At 37.8% G+C, this 25522-nt stretch overlaps 1 protein-coding gene across 2 annotated transcripts in view; it reads left to right on the top strand.

The window, feature by feature from the left end:
- The window catches only part of LOC130228788 (E3 ubiquitin-protein ligase RNF43), a 232741-nt gene extending 207558 nt beyond the window's left edge, over window positions 1-25183 (top strand). Inside the window, exons 3-10 of one of the 2 annotated variants that reach the window (XM_056457230.1) lie at window positions 5320-5394; window positions 6794-6928; window positions 8805-8906; window positions 9240-9398; window positions 9509-9611; window positions 15490-16339; window positions 20066-20730; window positions 24636-25183. In XM_056457230.1, coding sequence (XP_056313205.1) covers window positions 5320-5394; window positions 6794-6928; window positions 8805-8906; window positions 9240-9398; window positions 9509-9611; window positions 15490-16339; window positions 20066-20730; window positions 24636-24661 — 2115 coding nt within the window. In that variant the 3' untranslated portion in view covers window positions 24662-25183. Of the gene's footprint in view, window positions 1-5319; window positions 5395-6793; window positions 6929-8804; window positions 8907-9239; window positions 9399-9508; window positions 9627-15489; window positions 16340-20065; window positions 20731-24635 lie in introns of both variants that reach the window. The other variant, XM_056457229.1, reaches the window with a different exon arrangement.
- Window positions 25184-25522: the final 339 nt, after the last annotated feature.

Here is a 25522-nt window from a genome sequence, read left to right as displayed (position 1 = left end):
TATCACTTTATTTTGATGGTCCCTTTAACACATTTTGTTGAATTTAAGTTACATTGCATCTGCATGCCAACTAATTCTCACTAGGTCATAAGTAGACTGTTAGGTTGGAGTTAGGGTTAGTGTAAGTTGACATGTACTTGCAAAGTTTCTAATAGCATACCTCCAAACACTTCCATTTTTCCTGGGAGTCTCCTGTATTTCAGACCCATCTCCCACCACCCTCCCGTTTTGTTATTTCTCCCATGATTTCACCAGACCTCAGCTTTGTGGTCAGTCTGTAACACCCCCGGGTCGTCACTTAGGTATAGTATCCGAGGGACGATAACTGTGTTTAAGGTATACCGCGGTTTGGAAAAGTCAAGGTTTTAAATCCGTCAAAATGTTTTGCTATATCATTCCTAAGGTATAAGTAAGTACATTTTTTGTTTGTAAAATTGTAAATTGTACAGAAAATCTGTGTTTTTGAAACAAATGAAGACAGCAGAATTCAATAATTCATTTTAATTATTTAGCCTGACATGTTTACTGCTCCAAAATATTTTAAATGCTTCCCGAATTAAAATATATATATATATATATATATATATATATATATATATATATATATATATATATATATATATATATATATATATATAAATATATATATATATATATATATATATATAAATATATATATATATATATATATATATATATATATATATATATATATATATATATATATATATATATATATACTGTATATATACTGTAAATATATATATATATATATATATATATAAATATATATATTGTGTACAAATGGAAAAAAAGTATTTGTTTTTCACCCAGACATTTAAAAAGAATATATTTTAGAGCAGTAATCATAATACTGTGATACCGTGAAACCGTGATGTTTATATCCAAGGTTATCACACCGTCAGAATCTTATACCGGTCATATCGGCCGCACGAAACCCAGTGCATAGTACAGTTACTTACGCGATTCTCAGCTGTGTTTTTCCGACACCTCACCACCGACACCAAACCAACACAGCAACGGCATATTTTGATTATGTCCAAACTTTACAGATTTATAATGTCATCTGATCATGCACCAAATGTCACCCATTTGATAATATCTGTGTTCTGATTTGCATCTAGGGGAGCGCAGGGCACAAAGTAACGTGTGGTAAAATGTAATCTTGCTTAATGTTTGATCATATTATAATGCATCTCTTTGCATTAACAGTCGAATTAATAGTTAATATAAATAGATACTAATTGGTAGTCTAATGTATAGGGGAGCGCAGGGCACAAAGTAACGTGAGGTAAAATGTAACGCGGAGTTTAAAGGTATTTGCTCAGGGTTAACCATGGCATGCTTCCGAGGTTTTCACCACAGTGTTGGCAGACGCCTTCCTGCCAATTATTGTAAAAGTTCAGCGAAATTTGGATGAGAAACACAGGAGAAACCATTTAAAAGCATACAAGTATTTTTTATAATAGTCAATATTTTTTTATTTAAAAAAAAATATGTGAAAGTATGAACGATAAATCTTATATTGTTGTGATCACCATCTTCTAGGCTAAAAGATGGAACCATTTTGAAAAGTGTAATAAAACACACAGTGACTGCTAGCCAGTTTTCAGCAAAACACTATGCAGTGAGGTTAGTTGTAACAGGGTGTTACAAATAGGCCACACACTGTTGGACACCAGTTAAACTAACTAAATATTTGTTGAATTTTGAGATTAACGTTAAGAACTTTTTTAATAAAAATATAATTTTTAATAGAAAAAAAATACATTTTAATAAAGCAAATAAATGCAGTGTATAATAATGTAAAAATAATTCAAATACATCCAAATGTGTTTATCCAGTAGATACATACATAAATAAACACACTGTACTATGAGGAATTAAAAGAAATTAGCTACTGAGGAAATACACTATTTAAAGTAAACTGTATTTACATTAACTGTATGAAATCTGCCTTTATAAGCATGTGTTACAACTAACCCTCTGTCTGGTACAACTGGCCCCACAGGTGGGGTAAATAGTACCATTTTTACTCCTGGCACTTTTGGCAATACTGCACAGAAACCATAGGATCATACTTTCAGTGGTCATTTGTAGGAGAGGCTTGTGTGTTGCTGGTAAAAATATATGGTTAGTCTAATCCCATCATTATTTGGCCAAAACCAAAAAGTGTTACTGCATGCCCCGCTCTCCCCTATATTTTGATCATGTACATTAAGCGTCACAGATTTGATAATATCTATATTTAGATGACATATACCAGACTTTACAGATTGGAAAATATTGATGTTTTTTTGTTGTTGTTTGTACTTTATTGTCTCTTTTCTTGATTATCTGTCTTGGACATGCATATGATGGCCAGGCAACATGTTAAAACACAATAAATTAAACATATCAAATCATACATATAATATATGTACACCTTCATTTACTTAATTTATTTTAAAAAATTGCTCCTCTTTTAAATCATTTAACGGCAATCAACACAAAAGAGTTTTACAACTGAGTAATTTAATGAATAATATGAATAATACTCAATATAATGACTGTTTTTACATTACTGTGAAGGCTGGGGTATGGGTAGATGTTAATAAAAATACATCTTAATGGGTAATTTAATAAATAATGTGAATAATACTCTGTACTGTATTTTACATTACTGTGAGGGTTGAGTTTAATGTTGTGTTTAGGGTAGATGTTAATAAAATACTATTAATGGGTAATTTAATAAATAATATAAATAATTTTAATTATAATTGCTGTTTTAATATTACTGTGAGGGTTGTGTTTAGGGTAGATGTTAATAAAATACCGTTAATGGGTTATTTAATAAATAATTTTAATTATAATTGCTGTTTTTACATTACTGTGAGGGTTGAGTTAAGGGTTGTGTTTAGGGTAGATGTTAATAAAATACCGTTAATGGGTTATTTAATAAATAATATAAATAATTTTAATTATAATTACTGTATTTTACATTACTGTGAGGGTTGTGTTAAGGGTTGTGTTTAGGGTAGATGTTAATAAAATACCGTTAATGGGTTATTTAACAAATAATTTTAATTATAATTGCTGTTTTAATATTACTGTGAGGGTTGTGTTTAGGGTAGATGTTAATAAAATACCGTTAATGGGTTATTTAATAAATAATTTTAATTATAATTGCTGTTTTAATATTACTGTGAGGGTTGTGTTTAGGGTAGATGTTAATAAAATACCGTTAATGGGTTATTTAACAAATAATTTTAATTATAATTGCTGTTTTAATATTACTGTGAGGGTTGTGTTTAGGGTAGATGTTAATAAAATACCGTTAATGGGTTATTTAATAAATAATTTTAATTATAATTGCTGTTTTTACATTACTGTGAGGGTTGAGTTAAGGGTTGTGTTTAGGGTAGATGTTAATAAAATACCGTTAATGGGTTATTTAATAAATAATTTTAATTATAATTGCTGTTTTTACATTACTGTGAGGGTTGAGTTAAGGGTTGTGTTTAGGGTAGATGTTAATAAAATACCGTTAATGGGTAATTTAATAAATAATATAAATAATTTTAATTATAATTACTGTATTTTACATTACTGTGAGGGTTGTGTTAAGGGTTGTGTTTAGGGTAGATGTTAATAAAATACCGTTAATGGGTAATTTAATAAATAATATAAATAATTTTAATTATAATTACTGTATTTTACATTACTGTGAGGGTTGTGTTAAGGGTTGTGTTTAGGGTAGATGTTAATAAAATACCGTTAATGGGTTATTTAACAAATAATTTTAATTATAATTGCTGTTTTAATATTACTGTGAGGGTTGTGTTTAGGGTAGATGTTAATAAAATACCGTTAATGGGTTATTTAATAAATAATATAAATAATTTTAATTATAATTACTGTATTTTACATTACTGTGAGGGTTGTGTTTAGGGTAGATGTTAATAAAATACTATTAATGGGTAATTTAATAAATAATTTTAATTATAATTGCTGTTTTTACCTTACTGTGAGGGTTGAGTTAAGGGTTGTGTTTAGGGTAGATGTTAATAAAATACCATTAACGGGTTATTTAATAAATAATATAAATAATTTTAATTATAATTACTGTATTTTACATTACTGTGAGGGTTGTGTTAAGGGTTGTGTTTAGGGTAGATGTTAATAAAATACCGTTAATGGGTTATTTAACAAATAATTTTAATTATAATTGCTGTTTTAATATTACTGTGAGGGTTGTGTTTAGGGTAGATGTTAATAAAATACCGTTAATGGGTTATTTAATAAATAATATAAATAATTTTAATTATAATTACTGTATTTTACATTACTGTGAGGGTTGTGTTTAGGGTAGATGTTAATAAAATACTATTAATGGGTAATTTAATAAATAATTTTAATTATAATTGCTGTTTTTACCTTACTGTGAGGGTTGAGTTAAGGGTTGTGTTTAGGGTAGATGTTAATAAAATACCATTAACGGGTTATTTAATAAATAATATAAATAATTTTAATTATAATTACTGTATTTTACATTACTGTGAGGGTTGTGTTAAGGGTTGTGTTTAGGGTAGATGTTAATAAAATACCGTTAATGGGTTATTTAACAAATAATTTTAATTATAATTGCTGTTTTAATATTACTGTGAGGGTTGTGTTTAGGGTAGATGTTAATAAAATACCGTTAATGGGTCATTTAATAAATAATTTTAATTATAATTGCTGTATTTTACATTACTGTGAGGGTTGAGTTAAGGGTTGTGTTTAGGGTAGATGTTAATAAAATACCATTAATGGGTTATTTAATAAATAATATAAATAATTTTAATTATAATTACTGTATTTTACATTACTGTGAGGGTTGTGTTTATGGTAGATGTTAATAAAATACTATTAATGGGTAATTTAATAAATAATTTTAATTATAATTGCTGTTTTTACCTTACTGTGAGGGTTGGGTGTAGGGTTGGTGTAGGGGTAGACATTTATAAAATACCATTTAATGGATAATTTAATAAATAATATGAATACACTCTGTATAATTAGTTATTACATTACTACAAGGGTTAGGGTTGGGGTAGACGTTAATAAAATACAATTTAATAGGTGATTTAATGAATAATACTCACTAACTTCCGGCTCCAGCTGTATCCCTTCTAGAAACAACCGGTCAGCAGCAGCTCTGAATTGCAAAATAACAGGACAAGAGTGTTGAAACCTGAGATGAGATCGCCATCTGCTGGATCATTGAGTTTCTACAATACATCTAACTGAGTGTGTTTGTGTGTGTGTCTGTTTCAGGCTCGTCTGGCTCTTCAGAGAGGAGCTCAAGCCGTCATCTTCGACATCTCTGATGATCCTGCCGCTGCTCAGGAGGTGTGTGTGTGTGTCTGTGTGTGTGCTAAAAACAGACTTTACACACTTTATTTGGATGGATTTACTGAAGCAAATTTCTGATGTCTTTACAAAGCAGAATTTTCCATAAATAATATGTTTTAAATAGATTCTATTGAAATGCTGATTTATAATCAATAAACACTTGTCAATGATCATTTTGATATGACTTTACACTCTAAAAAATGTTGGAGTGTAGATTAAAAGCAGTTCTATTTTCTATATTTGTTTAGAAATAATAAGTAAATAATTTACATAACCCAAATTACCATGAGATCTCCTTTTAAATGCTTTGTTTTTATGGTGTTTTATTATTTATTTTAATTTATTGCTGTACTCTAAATAATACTGGGTTATTTTAACCCAAATGCTGGGTTATATTTGATTCAAAAAAATTTAGTGAAAAAAAATAAGCCAGTAGTTGTTATTGTCTATATTTTACAGAAAGATTGGGCTGAAATAGTACATTTTTAAAAGACAATTGCAGATAAAAGCAACTTATCAGAGTCTAGTGTGACCACAAAGTCAGTCTTATGATGCAGAGTTATGATTTGGGCAATCTAAATTCACAATTGTTCTTGTTCTCTGATTGTTGGGTTTGATTGTTCTTGATTTATGTCAATAATCCAAGATATTGTGAAAATATTGTGTAAATTTCCTACTGTAAATATATCAACATCTCATTTTTGATCAGAAATATGCTTATGCAACTTCATTTGTTCAACTTTAAAAGTAATTTTCTCAATATTTCAAACACAGTTTTGCACCCTCAGATAATTTCAGACTTTGCATATGATTGCATAATGGTCAAATATTGTCTAATCCTAACAAGCAAATATCAATGGAAGCTTATTTATTCAGCTTTTATATAGATTTTTTCTAATATTTCCCACATGATGTTTAACAGATTCAGGAAATTTTCACAGTATTTCCTATAATATTTTTTCTTCTGGAGAAAGTCCTATTTGTTTTATTTCAGCCAGAATAAAAGCAGTTCTTAATTTTTAAAAAGCATTTTAAGGAAAATAATTAAGCAATATTAGTTTTGGATTGTCTCCAGAACAAACCACTGTTATACAATGACTTGTCTAATTACCCTAACTTTACCCTAATTAACCTAGTTAAGCCTTTAAATGTCACTTTAAGCTGAATACTAGTGTCTTGAAGAATATCTAGTCTAATATTATGTGCTGTCATCACGGTGAAGATTAAAGAAACCAGTTATTAGAGATGAGTTATCGGCCCGGGAGTCACAAGCTCTACCTGTATCTTGTAATTCAGTTACAAAATGTTTCTTTGCTATTTAGTTTGAGAGATGTTTTGCACCACACAGTCCTCTCAGACCTCAAACTGAATGCTTTTCTGCTGTTTTTTGGCGCAGTTGCGTGACGGAAGCTCATTGGCTGATCCAGTGGTGCTGGTGACATCATCAGATGCAGAAGAGCTGATGGGACTCGTCAACAAGAATGAAGAAGCAATGGTCTACATCAACATTATGATTGATTCTCCAACCTGGGTGAGTTAACAAATGCAGATTTAGATCATGTCTTTTCATTTCTCAACATTAGATCCTGTGAATCATCCGAGTATCATTGCTGAAAATGCATCTCTTTTCAGTTGCGGATAACTGTCCTTAGTGGGTTTAATGGTGTAGTGAGTTGGTCTGTGTTTTTGTATTGCATTTATTAATTTATTTGATTGGGACAGTGTCATTATTTAATATTGCTGGAAATGCACCAGTTAACCAAAAGGCTATTTTTTATCTGTTGTCACTGGACAGATGGTAAAATTGTCTTCCTGAAAATAATATAAAAATTATACAATGAAAGACCAACTGGATATAGTTATTCATTATATACACTCACCAGCCACTTTATTAGGTACACCTGTTCTAATTTCTAGTCAGCCAATCACATGGCAGCAACTCAATGCATTTAGGCATGTAGACATGGTCGAGACGATCTGCTGCAGTTCACAGTGAGCATCAGAATGGGGAAGAAAGGGGATTTCAGTGACTTTGAACGTGGCATGGTTGTTGGTGCCAGACGGGCTGCTCTGAGTATTTCAGAAACTGCTGATCTACTGGGATTTTCACGCACAACTATCTCTAGGGTTTACAGAGAATGGTCTGACAAAGAGGAAATATCCAGTGAGCGGCAGTTCTGTGGGCGCAAATGCCTTGTTGATGCCAGAGGTCAGAGGAGAATGGCCAGACTGGTTCCAGCTGATAGAAAGGCAACAGTAACTCATATAAGCACTCGTTACAACCGAGGTCTGCAGAAGAGCATCTCTGAACACACAACACGTCCAACCTTGAGGCGGATGGGCTACAGCAGCAGAAGACCACACCGGGTGCCGCTCCTGTCAGCTAAGAACAGGAAACTGAGGCTACAATTCACACAGGCTCACCAAAACTGGACAATAAAAGATTGGAGAAACGTTGCCTGGTCTGATGAGTCTCCATTTCTGCTGCCACATTCAGATGGTCGGCTCAGAATCTGGCGACATCAACATGAAAGCATGGATCCATCCTGCCTGGTATCAACGGTTTATGCTGGTGGTGGTGGTGTAATGGTGTGGGGGATATTTTCTTGGCACACTTTGGGCCCATTAGTACCAATTGAGCATCGTGTCAACGCCACAGCCTGAGTATTGTTGCTGACCATGTCCATCCCTTTATGAGCACAGTGTCTCCATCTTCTGATGGCTACTTCCAGCAGGATAACGCACCATGTCATAAAGGGTGAATCATCACAGACTGGTTTCTTGAACATGACAATGAGTTCACTGTACTCAAATGGCCTCCACAGTCACCAGAGCTCAATCCAATAGAGCACCTTTGGGATGTGGTGGAACAGGAGGTTCATATCATGGATGTGCAGCCTACAAATCTGCAGCAACTGCGTAATGCTATCATGTCAATATGGAGCAAAATCTCTGAGGAATATTTCCAGTACCTTGTTGAATCTACGCCACGAAGGATTAAGGCAGTTCTGAAGGCAAAAGTGGGTCCAACCAAGTACTAGTAAGGTGTACCTAATAAAGTGGCCGGTGAGAGTATATACTGTATGTTGACAAAACAAACTATAGTATTAATATTATGTAAAAGAAACAAGAGTTGTTATATTGTTATAATTGTGTGTGTGTGTGTGTGTGTGTGTGTGTGTGTGTGTGTGTGTCAAAGTATGAAATTGTGCTCTAAAAATAAAATTGTATTGTGTTGCATTTCTAGTATTTGTCTTTTTCCATCAATATCTGTTTTCTTGTTACAAGTAAAACCAATAAGATCTGGATCTGAGCTTTGTCCTGCATAAACGGTCTGATTTTGTTAAAGTCTTTCGAGTTATGGGATGCTCAGCCTTGATATTATGAAGGTTTTGTTGTGTTTCCAGCCTCATTATGATGTTGGCATCCTGTTGACCGTGGCTCTGGTTGTGTTGGCCATCATCATCATTTTTGTTCTGCGTTACCGCTGCCGCTCCAGCAGAACCTCGGTAGGAAAACACCCACACACTTACTTAAAATCATGAACACACTAATGCACTAACAAATAATTGGATTCGGTGGATTTACTCAATTGTTCTAAGGTAAGTGATTGCAAACTATTTATATAGGCTGAATGTAAACCAGCTAAATTTAGGAACGTTCAACGTTGTTTGTTTAAATTCAGCCCATATCAAGAGTGTCAGTTAAAAGGACATAGAGTTGAATGAGTGTGTTTTCTACAGGTGGTTTGTCCAGCCCACTCACCTGCATGAGGCACATTCAGAATTGCATAATATTTTGAGGTTTATCCAATCTACATCTCTTATCTTTGGGATTCCCAGGACTCTGTGCATCAACAGACCATGCGTGCCATCAGCCGGCTGGAGACGCGCACGTACAGCTCTGGATCCCAGCGTTCCCGAATCGCTACGGGCTCTAACAGCAGCTCCAGCTCCAGCCCAATCTGTGCCATCTGCCTGGAGGAATTCATGGATGGACAGGTAAGAGGAGAGATGAAAGCGAGCACGGCTCAAGCATAAAAGAGCGTGCTGCTTATGAGAGGTTTTGAAGTACACCATTGGCATGTTTAATATCTTGTCGTCTCTGGCAGGACTTGAGAATCATCTCCTGTGCTCATGAGTTTCATAAGGAGTGTGTGGATCCCTGGCTCCTCCAGCACCGAACCTGCCCACTGTGCATGCACAACATCATGGGTAAACTGCCTCAGGGTACATATTTATTTCTCCACTAATACTATTATTCTAGAGCTTGCGCTGTATTGGAATTCCTCTTCAGGATTGCGATGCATTGGCCCGAGCATTTATGTCTGCTTTTAGTTTTAAAAGCTTCCATTGAAATGCATGCAACTGTTGTTTTCAAAGCATGATGCTATTCAGGCTATGTCCACATTTATCCAGATATGCTTGAAAGGAGTATTTGAATTGTAAAACATCATGGCATTTTTCAGTTTCAGTGTTTCTTTACATGTGTAAAACTGCTGATGGAGAGTGCAGACATGGAGTTAAATGATCTGATTCTTCTTGCAATTTTATTTTCTTAGCCAAATATCCCACCACTAGGGCCAGACAGAATCTGCTGACATTTTTTCTATCTGTGCACAGAATTTTGTCAAAAAAAATGCAGACTTACTGTGCGTTCTCATCGAAGGTGGTGAGAGTGTCTTCTGAGCTCCACTGGATTTAGTTTAACTGATGACCCTTTCCACATGTAAACTATTCACGTTTACAGATTGGCAGATTCGTCACTTTGTCACAGCTGCAAAACATACGCATACCAATTAAATATTCTTATTTACACTCACCGGCCACTTTATTAGGTACACGTGCCCAGCTGCTTGTTAACGCAAATGTCTAATCAGCCAATCACATGGCAGCAGCTCAATGCATTTAGGCGTGTAGACATGGTCAAGACGGTCTGCTGCAGTTCAAAGCGAGCATCAGAATGGGGAAGAAAGGGGATTTCAGTGACTTTGAACGTGGCATGGTTGTTGGTGCCAGACGGGCTGCTCTGAGTATTTCAGAAACTGCTGATCTACTGGGCGGATGGGCTACAGAAGACCACACCGGGTGCCACTCCTGTCAGCTAAGAACAGGAAACTGAGGCTACAATTCACACAGGCTCACCAAAACTGGACAATAGAAGATTGGAGAAACGTTGCCTGGTCTGATGAGTCTCCATTTCTGCTGCCACATTCAGATGGTCGGCTCAGAATTTGGCCTCAACAACATGAAAGCATGGATCCATCCTGCCTTGTATCAGCGGTTCAGGCTGGTGGTGGTGGTGTAATGGTGTGTGGGGAGATTTTCTTGGCACACTTTGGGCCCATTAGTACCAATTGAGCATCGTCTAAACGCCACAGCCTACCTGAGTATTGTTGCTGACCATGTCCATCCCTTTATGACCACAGTGTCTCCATCTTCTGATGGCTACTTCCAGCAGGATAACGCGCCATGTCATAAAGCGTGAATCATCACAGACTGGTTTCTTGAACATGACAATGAGTTCGCTGTACTAAAATGGCCTCCACAGTCACCATAACTCAACCCAATAGAGCACCTTTGGGATGTGGTGGAACGGGAGATTGGCATCATGGATGTGCAGCCGACAAATCTGCAGCAACTGCGTGATGCTATCATGTCAATATGGAGCAAAATCTCTGAGGAATATTTCCAATACCTTGATGAATCTATGCCACGAAGGATTAAGGCAGTTCTGAAGGCAAAAGAGGGTCCAACCAAGTACTAGTAAGGTGTACCTAATAAAGTGGCCGGTGAGTGTATAACAACCATAATAAAACATGGTTTGACCAACTGCGATAAAACATCATTTTGTCATTCAGAGCTATTCTGAGAAAATATCAGCGTGAGAGTTTGTAGAAACATGCTAGAACAAGTCTATGGAAACAAGTTAACACGAGTCCACAACCAAAGCAAAACATATGTTGAGTGATAAAGACATCAAAACCGACGATGTCATGCGTAATCCTGAATAGCTCCATTAGATAGGTCGTGTTGAACCCCTTTTGACTATACAAGTTCGAATGTAAATGACATGTAAATTATACTTTTTTGGGATTAATTTTGGTCATAAACTGTTCTGACGGGCGTCATGGTGGTGCAGTGGGTAGCACAAGGGTATAGATTTGCTCTTGACATTGGTGGGGACATACACCCATAACGCATACATAGAACAGCATAAACTTTTAAAAACATGAATAAAGGATTTAAAAACTTATTATTATAATTAATTATTATAATAATTGTAATAATTAATTAATTTTATTAATGATTATTAATAAAACTAATAACAATTAAAGAAACACGGTCCATGCTGCAGATGTCAATTTACATGATTTTACTGCAATCTGGCTTTAAGAATGTATGAATGTAGAGAAATTTAAAGAGGCATGTGATGCAATTTAACTGTTTTATCCCAATTATTATTTTTCATAATCATGAAAAATCATTAAAATCGAAACTGAATTTCGAATAATTGCACCGCCTTGGTTAATATTATTATGGTGGATTTAATTGAACCTGACTTTAAAACTTGACTCTTTGAAAAGTTGCCACTTATGTCCACGTCTGTCATTAACAGCATAAATAGGCCCAGACAATCACACTGTCCTTACGTGTTTCGTGCTGTGATTGAACCCTTTCTGCTTGTCTAGGTTACGGTTGACGGAGCATTATTTTATTTTGAAGGTGATTAAATTATTGGTGGGGGCATTTCAGAAATTGCTGGATTTTACTGGGGACACATGCCCTACATCCATGCCAAATCTACGCCCTTAGGGTAGCACGCCTCACAACAGGAAGGTCGCTGGTTCGAGCCTCGGCTAGGACAGTTGGCATTTCTGTGTGGAGTTTGCATGTTCTCCCCGTGTTTGTATGGGTTTCCTCCGGGTGCTCCGGTTTCCCCCACAGTCCAAACACATGCACTATAGGAGAATTGGGTTAGCTAAATTGGCCGTAGTGTATGTGTGTGAATAAGTGTGTATGGATGTTTCCCAGTGATGGGTTGCAGCTGGAAGGGCTTCCGCTGCGTAAAACATATGCTGGATAAGTTGGCGGTTCATTCTGCTGTGGCGACCCCTGATTAAAACAGGGATTAAGCCGAGAAAAAAATGAATGTATGCTGTTCTGCCGCATAAATATTGAAATCAACATTTACAATGACACTGACACCAATTAATTAGAATATTTAATTGGTATGGGAATGTTTGTAGCTGTGAAAAAGTGACGAATCTGCAAACTTAAGTAGTTTACATCCGTAAAGGGTCACCAGTTAACACGGTTTTAATGTATGTCATTGTAAGAAAGCATGGTAAATAATTGGAACCAAAGTTGACAGGACTGTGTTCTCTGGAATCCACTCAGGTACTGGACTACATTCCGATTGCTTGCTGCCGAACCACGTCATAGCTCATTACCATAAAGTTGACTTGATTTCAACTCTCCTCGACGCCCACACCGCACTTCACCACTTATCTCCACTGGCTTCCATTAAAAATAAATGACTTCCGGCTACTTTGACGCTGTCTCCGCTTTTGGTGTGAACGCACAGTTATACAAAACAATTAAGAGAGTATTGCAGCGAAAAATTTCTAAGATGACATAAAAATTAACTTTTAAAACTTTTATCCACAGATTATAATGCAAATACAATTATAGCCACTTGTTTGGTAAGCTAAGTAAGAACCAATCCCAATTCTATTTTTGTACCCCTTCCCTTTGGCCCTTGAAACCGAGGGTGAAGGGGAAGGGCTTCAAAATGTACCTCTAAGAAATGGGACAGCACTACAACACCTGTACACATTGCGCCACGACATGGATTTTCTAATACAGTCAATACCGTAATAAATCAATTATGCGCCTTGAACGGCTGCATTTACATCAATAATAGCTAATTCTAAATAATAAGGCATTCAATTTTCTTCAAACGTTCAGTTGTGGTCTGAATACATGTCCTTATACTACAGGGCTTGAAATTGCAACCATTTTGGTCGCATGAGCGCCCGAAATTTAATCTATGCGCCCTCATAATATATTTGGGAGCATTTGTGTGTCTGAATATAATGGTTGTAGTGCAATCTGATTTGATTTTCTCTAAAAACTTGCTGAATCGCTCTACCCTGCTGCTGTATTGGTTCATATTAGCTGTCAGTCACTCAACGCTTCCCGCTGTCAGATAACAGGGAGCTTTTGTTACTGCAGGAAATGCAAACGGCTGAAGAGTGAAAAGTGCACAGGTTTGCAAACCTCACCTAAAGTTATAATAATAATAATGGCGCAGATGACAGCGATCATGACATGAGGTAAATGTTGATCCGCCAGCTGAGATCAATCGAGTGTTTTCGGAGAAGGTGCCCGAATCTCGATGCGTTGCATTCACCGCGTGTTCTGCGCAAATGTCCGCTAAATATAAAATCTAATACTGTACACATCATCGCCAAAGAAACTCACCTTTACTAAGTTTACACTGAAACTACGGCTCATAACAAAGAGCGGAATTGCGCTGGTGGTCATCATGAGAATCCTGCTCTGTCTGCTTATAAATTGGTGCGGCTGACTCGCCTGCTTTAATCCACCAACACATAGTGAAATGAAGATCAGCTCATAACGAGACTGAGCATTTACAATGACCCAAACCAAAACTTTTAAAGAGTGATAGAAGTGAGACTTTCTTTTGTTCGTTCTTCCTTAAGATGTATATTATTTTGCTATTGAAAGTAATACCATGATATTATACCGTCACCGTTCAAAAGATGAAAAATACCGTGATATTAATTTTAGGTCATATCGCCCACCCCTATAGCAGACACTGTAAAAAGCTCATTACAAGACACTAGACTTTACTGACAGGGTATTCCAGTGTCATTGAGTGATCGATGTGAAAGTATGTTGTGGGATAACAGTACAGGAGTTATTATTAGTTATTAGTTTTTGCTTGTTTGTTGAAAAAGTTCATAATAATGACAAAAAATACTAATTTGTGCATCTCTTTACTTCCGTGTGAAGCCATGCTGCTGTTGTAGATGGTGAATTCTGGGAAATGTTTGTACCCCTTGGTTTCAAAAATCTCCATTTCAAGTATGTCAGGTATCTAGCCCTTCCCCTTAGCCCGACGCCTTCAAGTTAAAGAGAATTGGGACACGCCTACCCCTTCACATGAACGTGCAAAACAATGGGTAAGAGTAAGGGGAAGGGCTAGGGGGTAGAATTGGGATTGGGCCTAAGTCTCTGATATAATATATCTACTAAAATACAGAAAATGTTACTTTACCAACTGCACTGCACACGAATCATATAAACAATGCTTATTAGTAATTAATTAATATTACTCAAATTATTATAAAAACTGGACAAATATATATTTACACACAATGTTTATTTTTATAGCACATTTATTGTGTATGGTACATCCATAGTGCTCCACAATCATGAGAGGGGGGGTGTCTCTCCACAACACCACCAGTGGGCAGCTTCCACTTGGATGATGCAATGGCAGCCACAGGACAACGGACCACACACCAGCTATGTGGTAGAGCCAAAGACAGTGGTAGAGCCAACAATGGACGATGGATGGGGATGATTGGGAGGCTATGATCAGTCAGGGCCTATGTAGTAAATAAAAAGACTGTGTGGTGATAGGCTAAAAACACATCTGTGGAAATCTGCACACTACCCACCACCCACTGATGCACGTAAAATCATCATTGAAGCAACGGTCTTCTTGTTTTGCTTAAGAGTGTAAACCCTGTTGAGCAATAGTCTCAAACCCAATTCCTGGAGGGCCACAGCTCTGCGTAGTTTAGCTTCAACCACCTCCAACTCACACCTGCCTAATAGTTCCTACTAGTCTTGAACTGTTTGATTAGAGTTGAAGCAAAACTGTGCGGAGCTGCGGCCCTCCAGGAATCCAGTTTGAGACCTATGCTGTAGAGCCAAACATACACAAAAAATGATCTGGATAAATGTGAATGTATCCTAGGTATACAATTCCATGTCTTTCCTTTCAAAATTGTCTTTGAGTACCAAATGTTTGAGCACCAAATATCCTCTCCATCAGGTTCAGACCTGGCATCCCGTCAGCCCCAAAGGAGTCGACTGCCACCCCCTCTACCCGAACACAGTCAGGCCTTCCTCCTTCCCCATCACTACTCAAACCAGCACCCGTACCCTCAACACCACGTCCCTTTTTCCCTTCGGCATCACCATCCCCGCACCCCTGGACCGTTACCCCAAACGGGTCACTATGGTAACTCTCCCCCTGTTCATCCACGCACTCTCCATTGCTTTCCTAGCAGACCTTTGGGAGCAAGTTGTGCATACCATCCAGATTCCCATCATGGACGTACACACAGAACAAGTGCACACAATTGTCGAACCGTAGGGCATCACTATGCAACCCCGAGGCGATCATGTCTACGTTGTCCCGGAGCAGCCATACGGAGCGCTTCAGGTTCTCGAGTGCATCATATTGCATCATCTGCAAACCATATAACTCATCATCATCATCTTCTTCCTCGTGCTGGAGCTTCACACAGTCGAAACGACGATGGCAGCTGCTCAGGAGGGAGTTATCATACGGAGCGTAGCGGTTACCTTGCTGACGGGCCCGCTAGTGACTCCAGCTCCGGATCTTGCCACGGATCTTCCAGCGACTCCGTATTGAACTGTACTGATGTCAGTCTGCAGGGGGTCTATGGCAGCTGGTCTACTTTTCGGAGCTCACTTAGTAGTGACTATGACCCATTTGTGTACTACGGACCAGGAACAGCGGCTCGTAGAGGGAGCATGGAGGCTACGCAGAGACCTCGATCACTGGACTCGGTGGTAAACCGTGCTGGAGATCCCAGTGCTGGCTGTTCAGAAGAGCAGCAACAGGTGGCTGTGTTCAGTCATGTCCACTATCACAGGTATGATGCTATCAGATTTTCTTATTGTGATTAATCCAGCGTTTATTAATCCCTATATAATCCCAATCCCTCAATTCTCAAGGCCTAGGGAGTACGATCATGATAGTATCCGATTTTCTTATTGCGATAATTTCTCAATCCCTGTCCTCACAGCATGCTGATCTGCATATTTTACATGGCTGTGTCTGAAATCACCCCTATATCTGAGATCGGGACAGTTGTGGCCTAATGGTTAGGGAGTTGAACTTGCAATTGTAAGGTATCACAATCATAGGTACAATTATGATGGTATCTGTATAAGATTTTCCTGTTGCAATTAATACAGCGTTTCTCAATCCCTGTCCTAACACCCTACTGATTTGCATATTTTGCTAGGCTGTATCCAAATTTGCCCTTGCATCCAGAATCAGGTCAGTTGTGACCTAATGGTTAGGTAGTTGCACTTGTAATCAGAAGGTATCACTATTGCAGGTTTTGACAGCATCAGATTTTCTTTTAGAGATTAATCCAGGGTTTCTCAATCCCTGTCCACACAGACTAAAGATCTGCATATTTTGCATAGCTGTATCCAACATCGCCCCTATATCTGAATGGGTAGGGAATTGCACATGCAATTGAAAGGTATCACTATCTCTTGTACAATACGGATGGTATCAGACTTTTGTGTGATTAATCCAGCAATTCTCAATCCCAGTCCTCACGCCCACTGATCTGCATATTTTGCAAAGCAGCTGTATCCGAATTTGCTCCTATATCTGAAATCAGAGCAGTTGTGGCCTAATGGTTAGGGAGTTGGACTTGTAATCCAAAGGTTTCACTATCACAGGTACGATTATGATGGTATCAGATTTGCTGGTAACAGTTAATCCAGCATTTCTAATCCCTGTCCTCACAAACATACTGACCTGCATATTTTGCATTGCTGCATCCAAAATTTCCCCTATATCTGGAACCTATATCTCAATGGTTAGGGAGTTGGACTTGCAATCGAAAGGTATCACTATCATTGGGACAATTATAATGGTATCAGATTTTGTTGTTTGCGAGTAATCTTGTGTTTCTCAATCCCTGTCCTTGCACCCCATTGATCTGCATATTTTGCATGGCTGTATCTGAAATCGCCTCTATATCCAAAATGGGGCAGTTGTGGCCTAATGGTTAGGGAGTTGGACTTGTAATGAGAAGATATCACCATCACAGAGACAATTATGATGGTTTCAGATTTTCTTATTGCGATTGATCCAGCATTTCTCAATCCCTATATAATCCCAATCTCTCAATCCTTAAGGGCTAATGGTCAGGGAGTTGTAGTTGAAAAGTATCACTATCACAGGTACTATTATGAAAGTATCAGAAATTCTTGTTTCGATTAATTCAGCATCTCTCAATCCCTGTCCTTACAGCCTATACTGATCTGCATATTTTGCATGGCTGTATTTGAATTCACCCCTGTATCTGAAATTGAGGCAGTTGTGGCCTAATGGTTTGGGAGTTGGACGAAAGGTATCACTATCACAGATATGATGGTATCAGATTTTCTTGTTGCGATTAATCCAGTGTTTCTCAATGACTGTCCTTGTGCCCCACTGATTTGCATATTTAACATGGCTGTATCCAAAATCGCTAGTATGTCCTAAATCAGGGGGCAGTTGTGGCTTAATGGATAGGGAGTTGGACCTGTAATCGAAAGAGGTATCACTATCATAGGTATGACATATCAGATTTTCTTGTTGCCATTAATCCAGTGTTTCTCAATCCCTGTCCTTGCACTCCACTGATCTGCTTATTTTGCTTGGCTGTATTCAAAATTGCCACTATATCCTAAATCGGGGCAGTTGTGGCCAAATGGTTAGAGAGTTGCACTTGTAAATGAATGGTATCACTATCGCATGCACGACTATGATGGTATCAGATTTTCATATTGTCATTAATCCAGCATTTCTCAATCCCTATATAATCCCAATCCCTCAATTCTCAAGGCCTAATGGTTAGGGAGTTGTACTTGTAACTGAAAACTATCTCAATCACAGGTACGATTATGACAGTATCAGATTTTCCTGTTGCGATTAATCCAGAGTTTCTCAATCCCTGTCCTTGTGCCTCATTGATCTGCATATTTTGCATGGCTGTATCCAAAATCTCCTCTATATCCGAAACCTATAACTGAATGGTTAGGGAGTTGGACTTGTTATCGAAAGGTATCACTATCACAGGTACAATTATGATGGTTTCAGATTTTCTTATTACAATTAATTCAGCCTTTCTCAATCCCTGTTTAATTCCAATCCCTTAATTGTCAAGGCCTAATGGTTAGGGAGTTGGACTTGTAATCGAAAGGTATCACTATCACAGGTACGATTATGACGATATCAGATTTTCTTGTTGCGATTAACCCAGAGTTTCTTAATCCTTGTCCTCACACACCAATAATCTGCATATTTGGCTTGGCTGTATCTGAAATTGCCCCTATATCCGAAAGTTATATCTATTGTTATCGAAGGGTATCACTATCACAGGTACGATTATGACCCCATCAGAATTTGTAGTTGAGAATAATCCCATGTTTTTCAATCCCTGTCCTTGTACCCCACTGATGTGCATATTTTGCATGGCTGTATCTAAAATTGCCACTATATCGGAAATCAGGGCAGTTGTGGCCTAATGGTTTGGGAGTTAGACTTGTTATCGAAAGGTATCACTATCAAAAGTACGATTAATGATGGTGTCAGATTTTGTTGTTGCGATTAATCCAGTGTTTTTCAATCCCTGTCCTTGCACCCCACTGATCTGCTTATTTTGCTTGGCTGTATCCAAAATCTCCTCTATATCCGAAACCTATAAATGAATAATTAGGGAGTTGGACTTGTTATCGAAAGGTATCACTATCACAGGTACGATTATAATGGTATCAGATTTTGGTGTTTGCGAGTAATCCCACGTTTCTCAATCCCTGTCCTTGCACCCAATTGATCTGCATTTGTTGCATGGCTGTATCTGAAATCACCGCTATATCTAAAATGGGGTAGCTGTGGCCTAATGGTTAGGGAGTTGGACTTATAATCGAAAGGTTTCACTATCAAAGGTACGATTATGACGGTATCAGAATTTTCTTGTTGCGATTATTCCAGAGTTTCTTAATCCCTGTTCTCACACACCAAAAATCTGCATATTTTGCATGACTGTATCTGAAATTGCTCCTATATGCGAAACTTATATCTGAATGGTAGGGAGCTGGACTTGTTATGGAAGGGTATCACTATCACAGGTACGATTATGACACTATCAGAACTTGTTGTTGAGATTAATCCAGTGTTTCTCAATCCCTGACCTTGCACCCCACTGATTTGCATGTTTTGCATGGCTGTATCTGAAATTGCCACTATATCGGAAATCAGGGCAGTTGTGGCCTAATGGTTAGGGACTTGCACTTGTACTTGTAAGGTATTAAGATCAGAGGTGTGATTATGACGATATCTATATCAAATGTTCTTGTTGCAATTTAAAAAAAAAAACACTGTTAAAGTTATAATAACAAATAGTTATGTCAATAATGTGCATGTTTATTATCACGATATACTGAATAATTAAATACCTGCATATCTCTATTTGTCTGTGATAATCCACTCAAAATACAGGACGTTGGACATATGATGACACGTTATTTTGAAGTTCCCACAAAATCAAAATTGTGCATTACCATATATTGAATTATATGTCTAATTACAGGCATAGGCACCACTATTACGAGGACGGAGAACTCAATCAAGGGCCCGCACGTGTTTCTGATGAGGATCAAAATCCCACGTCCCCAAATACAGCAACCGGCGGCCCCTGCAACTCAAACAAAGACAAAGACTCCTCTGCGGTTTGTCAGGTACAGCACCAGTCATGCCACTGCCCCAAAACAGACCTCAAAACAGTTGAGGAAAGAAATCTGGACCCTATTTCTGCATCTGTGGCTCCTTTAACCTCTCCGTCCCCATCTTGTTGCCACAAATCCCCCGGATGGACCCCTAGACGGAAAACAACCGGATGTCCATCACCAGTTGTTCACTTCCATCAAAACCTGGACCTTCAGGATGATTGTAGCATTCATATCCACTACGGACAGGGAGCAGGGAGCTATTGCTGTACACCTCCACCGGATATAGCCCCAAAATTGGTGCCTGTACCACTGATTTTGGACTCGACGGGTATTCCCGAGTGGCCGTGCTGTGGTGGGACGCATGTTGTATGGCAAAAACAGGTACAGCAGGCACATTCGGAGCCTCAGCTTTTAGGCCCCACTTCTGGAGTGGATAATAGACCCCTTTGTAGGGCTCATTACAGCCCAGGGGACGAACTTCCAGTGGATATTTGCCTGTACTGCCAAACTCTACACAATAGTCAGGGTGAGTACTGTGTGTCTGATTGACATGCTTTACTATAGTAGATGCACTATCCTGCGATATAACTTTGAAGTCAGAATTATTTGCCCCCTGTGAATTTTTCCCTAATTTCTGTGTTTAAAACGTATTTTTAAATATGATAGTTTTAATAACTCATTTCTTATAACTAATTTCTTTTGAAGACAGCACATAATATTTGACTAGAAATTCTTCAAGACACTAGTATTCAGCTTAAAGTGACATTTAAAGGGCACATAGTTTACCTCTTTTTTTATGATGTAATATTAATATTATGGTTCTTCTGAGTGTGTCAGTTTAGGTTCAGTTTAAAACACACTTCAGATTTGTTTATTATAATGTGTTAAAAAGTGTCATGTTGGGGGCGTGTCCACAGTTCGCTGATTTAGGGGTGTGTTGCTTCACATGTAGATTAGTTTCGGCTTCCCGCCCAACGTAACAAGGGGGCGGAGCCATGAGCTCACCAGCTCTGCGTTTGCAACAGAGACAAGCAGACTGAGGGAAGGAGCAGGAGTGAGAGGATCAGCAATCAGTCGTACATGTACGACTCGGACACAGACCAAGCAGAGAGTACGAAACCATTTGTGTCTTTGTACAGTTTTACAGCCAACTTTCAAGTACCGAGCTTGTACACAGAAACTAATAACCACGCACACGGAATTAACTTTGACTGAGGCACCGGATGCTCCGCTCAAAGCCGCGACACGGCACACCAGACCCTCTCTGTGACGCGGCAGAAACATGAAGGGTCCCGAATCGTCGCACCGTTGTGTGTACCCTGATAGAAACCTATGTTTAAAATTCTAAAACGCATGGCACAGCGTCAGGTACAGCAGCACCTAGTTAAGATCACAGGGAGCTTCTGGCATCGCGAGAAATGCAAACGGCTGAAGTATAAGGTAGACTCAATGAGAAGTACACATGTTTGCAAACCTACCTAAAGATACAACCAATAATTCCGATTAGAACGATAATGTGGAGAATATTGATCTTGTGTTGAGCCCAATGAGCCTTGCATCTAAAAATAGAGCTAGGGTGTTCCTTTAGTGATATCGCTTCAACTCACGCTGAAAATGGCGGACGTGAATCAACAAACTGAGGATATGATGACGCGCCTGTCAATCAATATTGGTGGGCGGGGGGACCGCTCTCCTACGTAAAGTTGCGGTCGATCTGAAAACTGCTCCAATTGGTCCACCGTTTTTTATGTTGTTAAATTGAAAAAAAAGCACTGGGTGTGCTTATATCACCCCAATATGACGGTCTATACATCATACATGCACATATGTCTGTCCAAACATATTTTTTACCATAGGTGCCCTTTAAAGGCTTAACTAGGTTGATTAGGGTAAAGTTAGGATAATTAGTCAAGTCATTGTATAACAGTGGTTTGTTCTAGAGACAATCCAAAGCAAATATAGCTTAAGAGGGCTAATAATATTGACCTTAAAATGGGTTTAAATCAATTAAAAACTGCTTTTATTCTAGCTGAAATAAAACAAATAAGACTTTCTCCAGAAAAAAAAAATATTATAGAAAATACTGTGAAAAATTCCTGAATCTGTTCAACATCATGTGGGAAATTTTTGAAAAAGAAAATTCAAAGGAGGGCGAATAATTTTGACTTCTTTGACTTGAAAAGTTCTCTAGCCTGTAGTTTTGTAAGACTGAAAGAGTTGTTGGATGTTGTGACGGTTGAAGCGATGTTGAAATGTCAACTTCAGGATTGGCTTTTTTAATTCGCTGGGTGATTTAATCAAGGGGATTTTCATGCACATTTTGTCAGTAAAACTGATTCTAGTACTAAACCTCCAGCATGTGCATTTAAATGGCACAGAGTTTACTACTATTAGTTGTAGTACACTGATAAGCTATGACAAAATTTAGTTTAAATGTAATCACTCGATAATGACATTGAGAGAATCATTCAATAATAACAACTGTTTGTGTCACTTCTTAATGAATTGCGACTCTATGTAGCAAAATTGTTTTGTGTAGTTTGGTTTCTATGTGTGTATGCATGTATGTGTGTGTGTCACATATATACAGTGTTAATTTCATTGACAATTTGTTTTTAAACACTATCGTTTGCCAGTAATATGTCTTTACTCTGCGACAAGGTGGCGCAGTGGGTAGCACGATCACCTCACAGCAAGAAGGTCAGTGTTCGAGCCTCAGCTGGGTCAGTTGGCATTTCTGTGTGGAGTTTGCATGTTCTCCCCGTGTTCGCGTGGGTTTCCTCAGGGTGCTCCGGTTTCCCCCACAATTCCAAAGACATGTGGTATAGGGGAATTGGGTGAGCTAAATTGTCCGTGTATGTGTGTGAATGAGTGTATATGGTTTCCCAGTGATGGGTTGCAGCTTGAAGGGCATCCGCTGCATAAAACATGTGCTGGATAAGTTGGCAGTTCATTCCGCTGTGGCGACCCCAGATTAATAAAGCGACTAATCTGAAAAGAAAATGAATGAATGAATGTCATTACTCTACTTATTTACTGTGCTATACTGCTGAGCACCGTGTACTGTAACAGCAACCACAGTAAAGCTTGCTATAGACTGACATTGCAAAGTGGACTTAAACTATTTTAAGCCCTTTCAAAGATTTAATAGCTTGAAACTGTTAAAAAGACTTAGTAGTTTACCAAGTTTTTTTTTTAATAATTTATTTTGTAGGGGTTTTCAACATTAATGTTATAGGACAGTGAAATACACACAGGAAAGCATTGGGAGCAGAGAGAGGGGAAGGATCGGCATGGGACCTTGAGCCGGGAATCGAACTCGGGTCGCCGTGAGCACCTTGGTGCGATATGTCAGTGCACTTTACCACTAGTTTACCATGTTGCTAAATAATTGTGCACTTCTGCATTTTCAGATGACTACTGTTCTTACATGTGGATTGATTGCTGACACATAATTTTACATATTTCTTATGCTACACAATGCATATCTAATTTTAGGTCTTCTTCCATAGAAGCTATATTTCGTATTTTAATAAGACTGTTTATTTAATTTTAAGTTAGAATATTTTGTATAAATAAATGTATTCATTTATTCATTCATTTTCTTTTCGGCTTAGTCCCTTTATTATTCTGGGGTTGCCACAGTGGAATGAACCGCCAACTTATCCAGCGTATGTTTTACACAACGGATGCCCTTCCAGCTGCAACCCATCACTGGGAAACATCTATACACTCTCATTCACACACATACACTACGGACAGTTTTAGCTTACCCAATTCCCCTATAGCGCATGTCTTTGGACTTGTGGGGGAAACCAGAGCACCCGGAGGAAATCCACGCCAACACAGGGAGAACATGCAAACTCCATACAGAAATGCCAACTGACCTGGCTAAGGCTCAAACCAGTGACCTTCTTGCTGTAAGGGGATCGTGCTACCCACTGTCCCACTGTGTCGCCCTAAATAAATGTATCAAATATTTAATTAAACTACACTTAAATTTAACCACATATATTTTAGTCAACTAAATCTCGAGTAAATTAAGTCGACTCAAACTAAAGTGATTTAGAAGACTAAAATATGACTAAAACTGAAGCTAAATCAAAATGTGCTGTCAAAATGAACGCTGCATATATGTAATAAATATTATATACACACACACACATGATGTCAGAACAAATTTTACTTTGGATCAACTGAGCACTACCCCAGATAGTCATGCAATATTAAAACAACAGCGATCGGATGATTATGAATATCATGCAGTGTGAACTCGCCATTAATTACATTCACGATTTCAATTTGTTTAATCTCCCAGCCCTAATGAGCTTAACAAAATGTTATGCATGCAGCCCTTCATTGCTAGTCAGTATCATTTTTTTTATTTCAGGTGAATTGTTAACATTTCTCTTTTTTCATTCATCTCCGCAGGGTCAGAGGAAGAATCTGGTGTTTGAGAAAACTCTTCCTCCAAAACTCCTCACGCTGCTACACAAGAGCCGAATTGGACAAATAAGAATCTCTTCGGCGATGATCTCTCGCTGTCTCTGTCACACACATGTCGAGTCTTCCAGATAATTCCAAACAAAACACCCACAATCTCCAGACCTCAGATTGTCCTTCAAACTAAGATTTGCAAAGGAATTACAGATGATTAGATGGGTTTTTCTATGTACTCGTCAGTAGTAACTTGCTGTTACTGGCACCACATGGCCAAAGCAAGTCAGGTTCGGTACACTCAAGGTACGTTATCGATCCAACCGTGACATTTAACAAGCAAAAAAGCTGTGTTAATTGATCGATGTGGTTACTAAAGGCATTTTGTCTTCCTTTGGTTTAAGGCAAGATTCATTTAGTACCTTCTCTCATATACAGCTTATTAGTTATTTTCAATGAAGCCTGTAGCAATACATACATGATATAGGGTAACTGATTTATATACTCTGTGATAGTATATAGACACTTCTTTCTATGCAAACTTTTATATACATGCAATATATATATATATATGCAAACTTTATGAAGAACTCATAGTATAGTACAGCTGAAGTCAAAATTATTCCCATTCCTGTCAATTTTTCCTATTCTTTTTCAAATAATTCCCAAATCATATTTACCAGATCAAGGAAATGTTCACAGTATGTCTGATAATATTTTTTCTTCTGGAGAAAGTCTTATTTGTTTTTATTTCGGCTAGAATAAAAGTAGTTATAAATTTTTTTATACCCATTCTAAGGTCAATATTATTAGCCCCTTTAAGCTGTTATACAATGACTGATTGCTCTAACCTAATTAACCTAATTAAGCCTTTAAATGTC

This window comes from Danio aesculapii, chromosome 5 (assembly GCF_903798145.1).
Source record: "Danio aesculapii chromosome 5, fDanAes4.1, whole genome shotgun sequence".
NCBI classification, from domain to species: Eukaryota; Metazoa; Chordata; class Actinopteri; order Cypriniformes; family Danionidae; genus Danio; species Danio aesculapii.
This window is presented reverse-complemented; position numbering and strand designations above follow the sequence as displayed.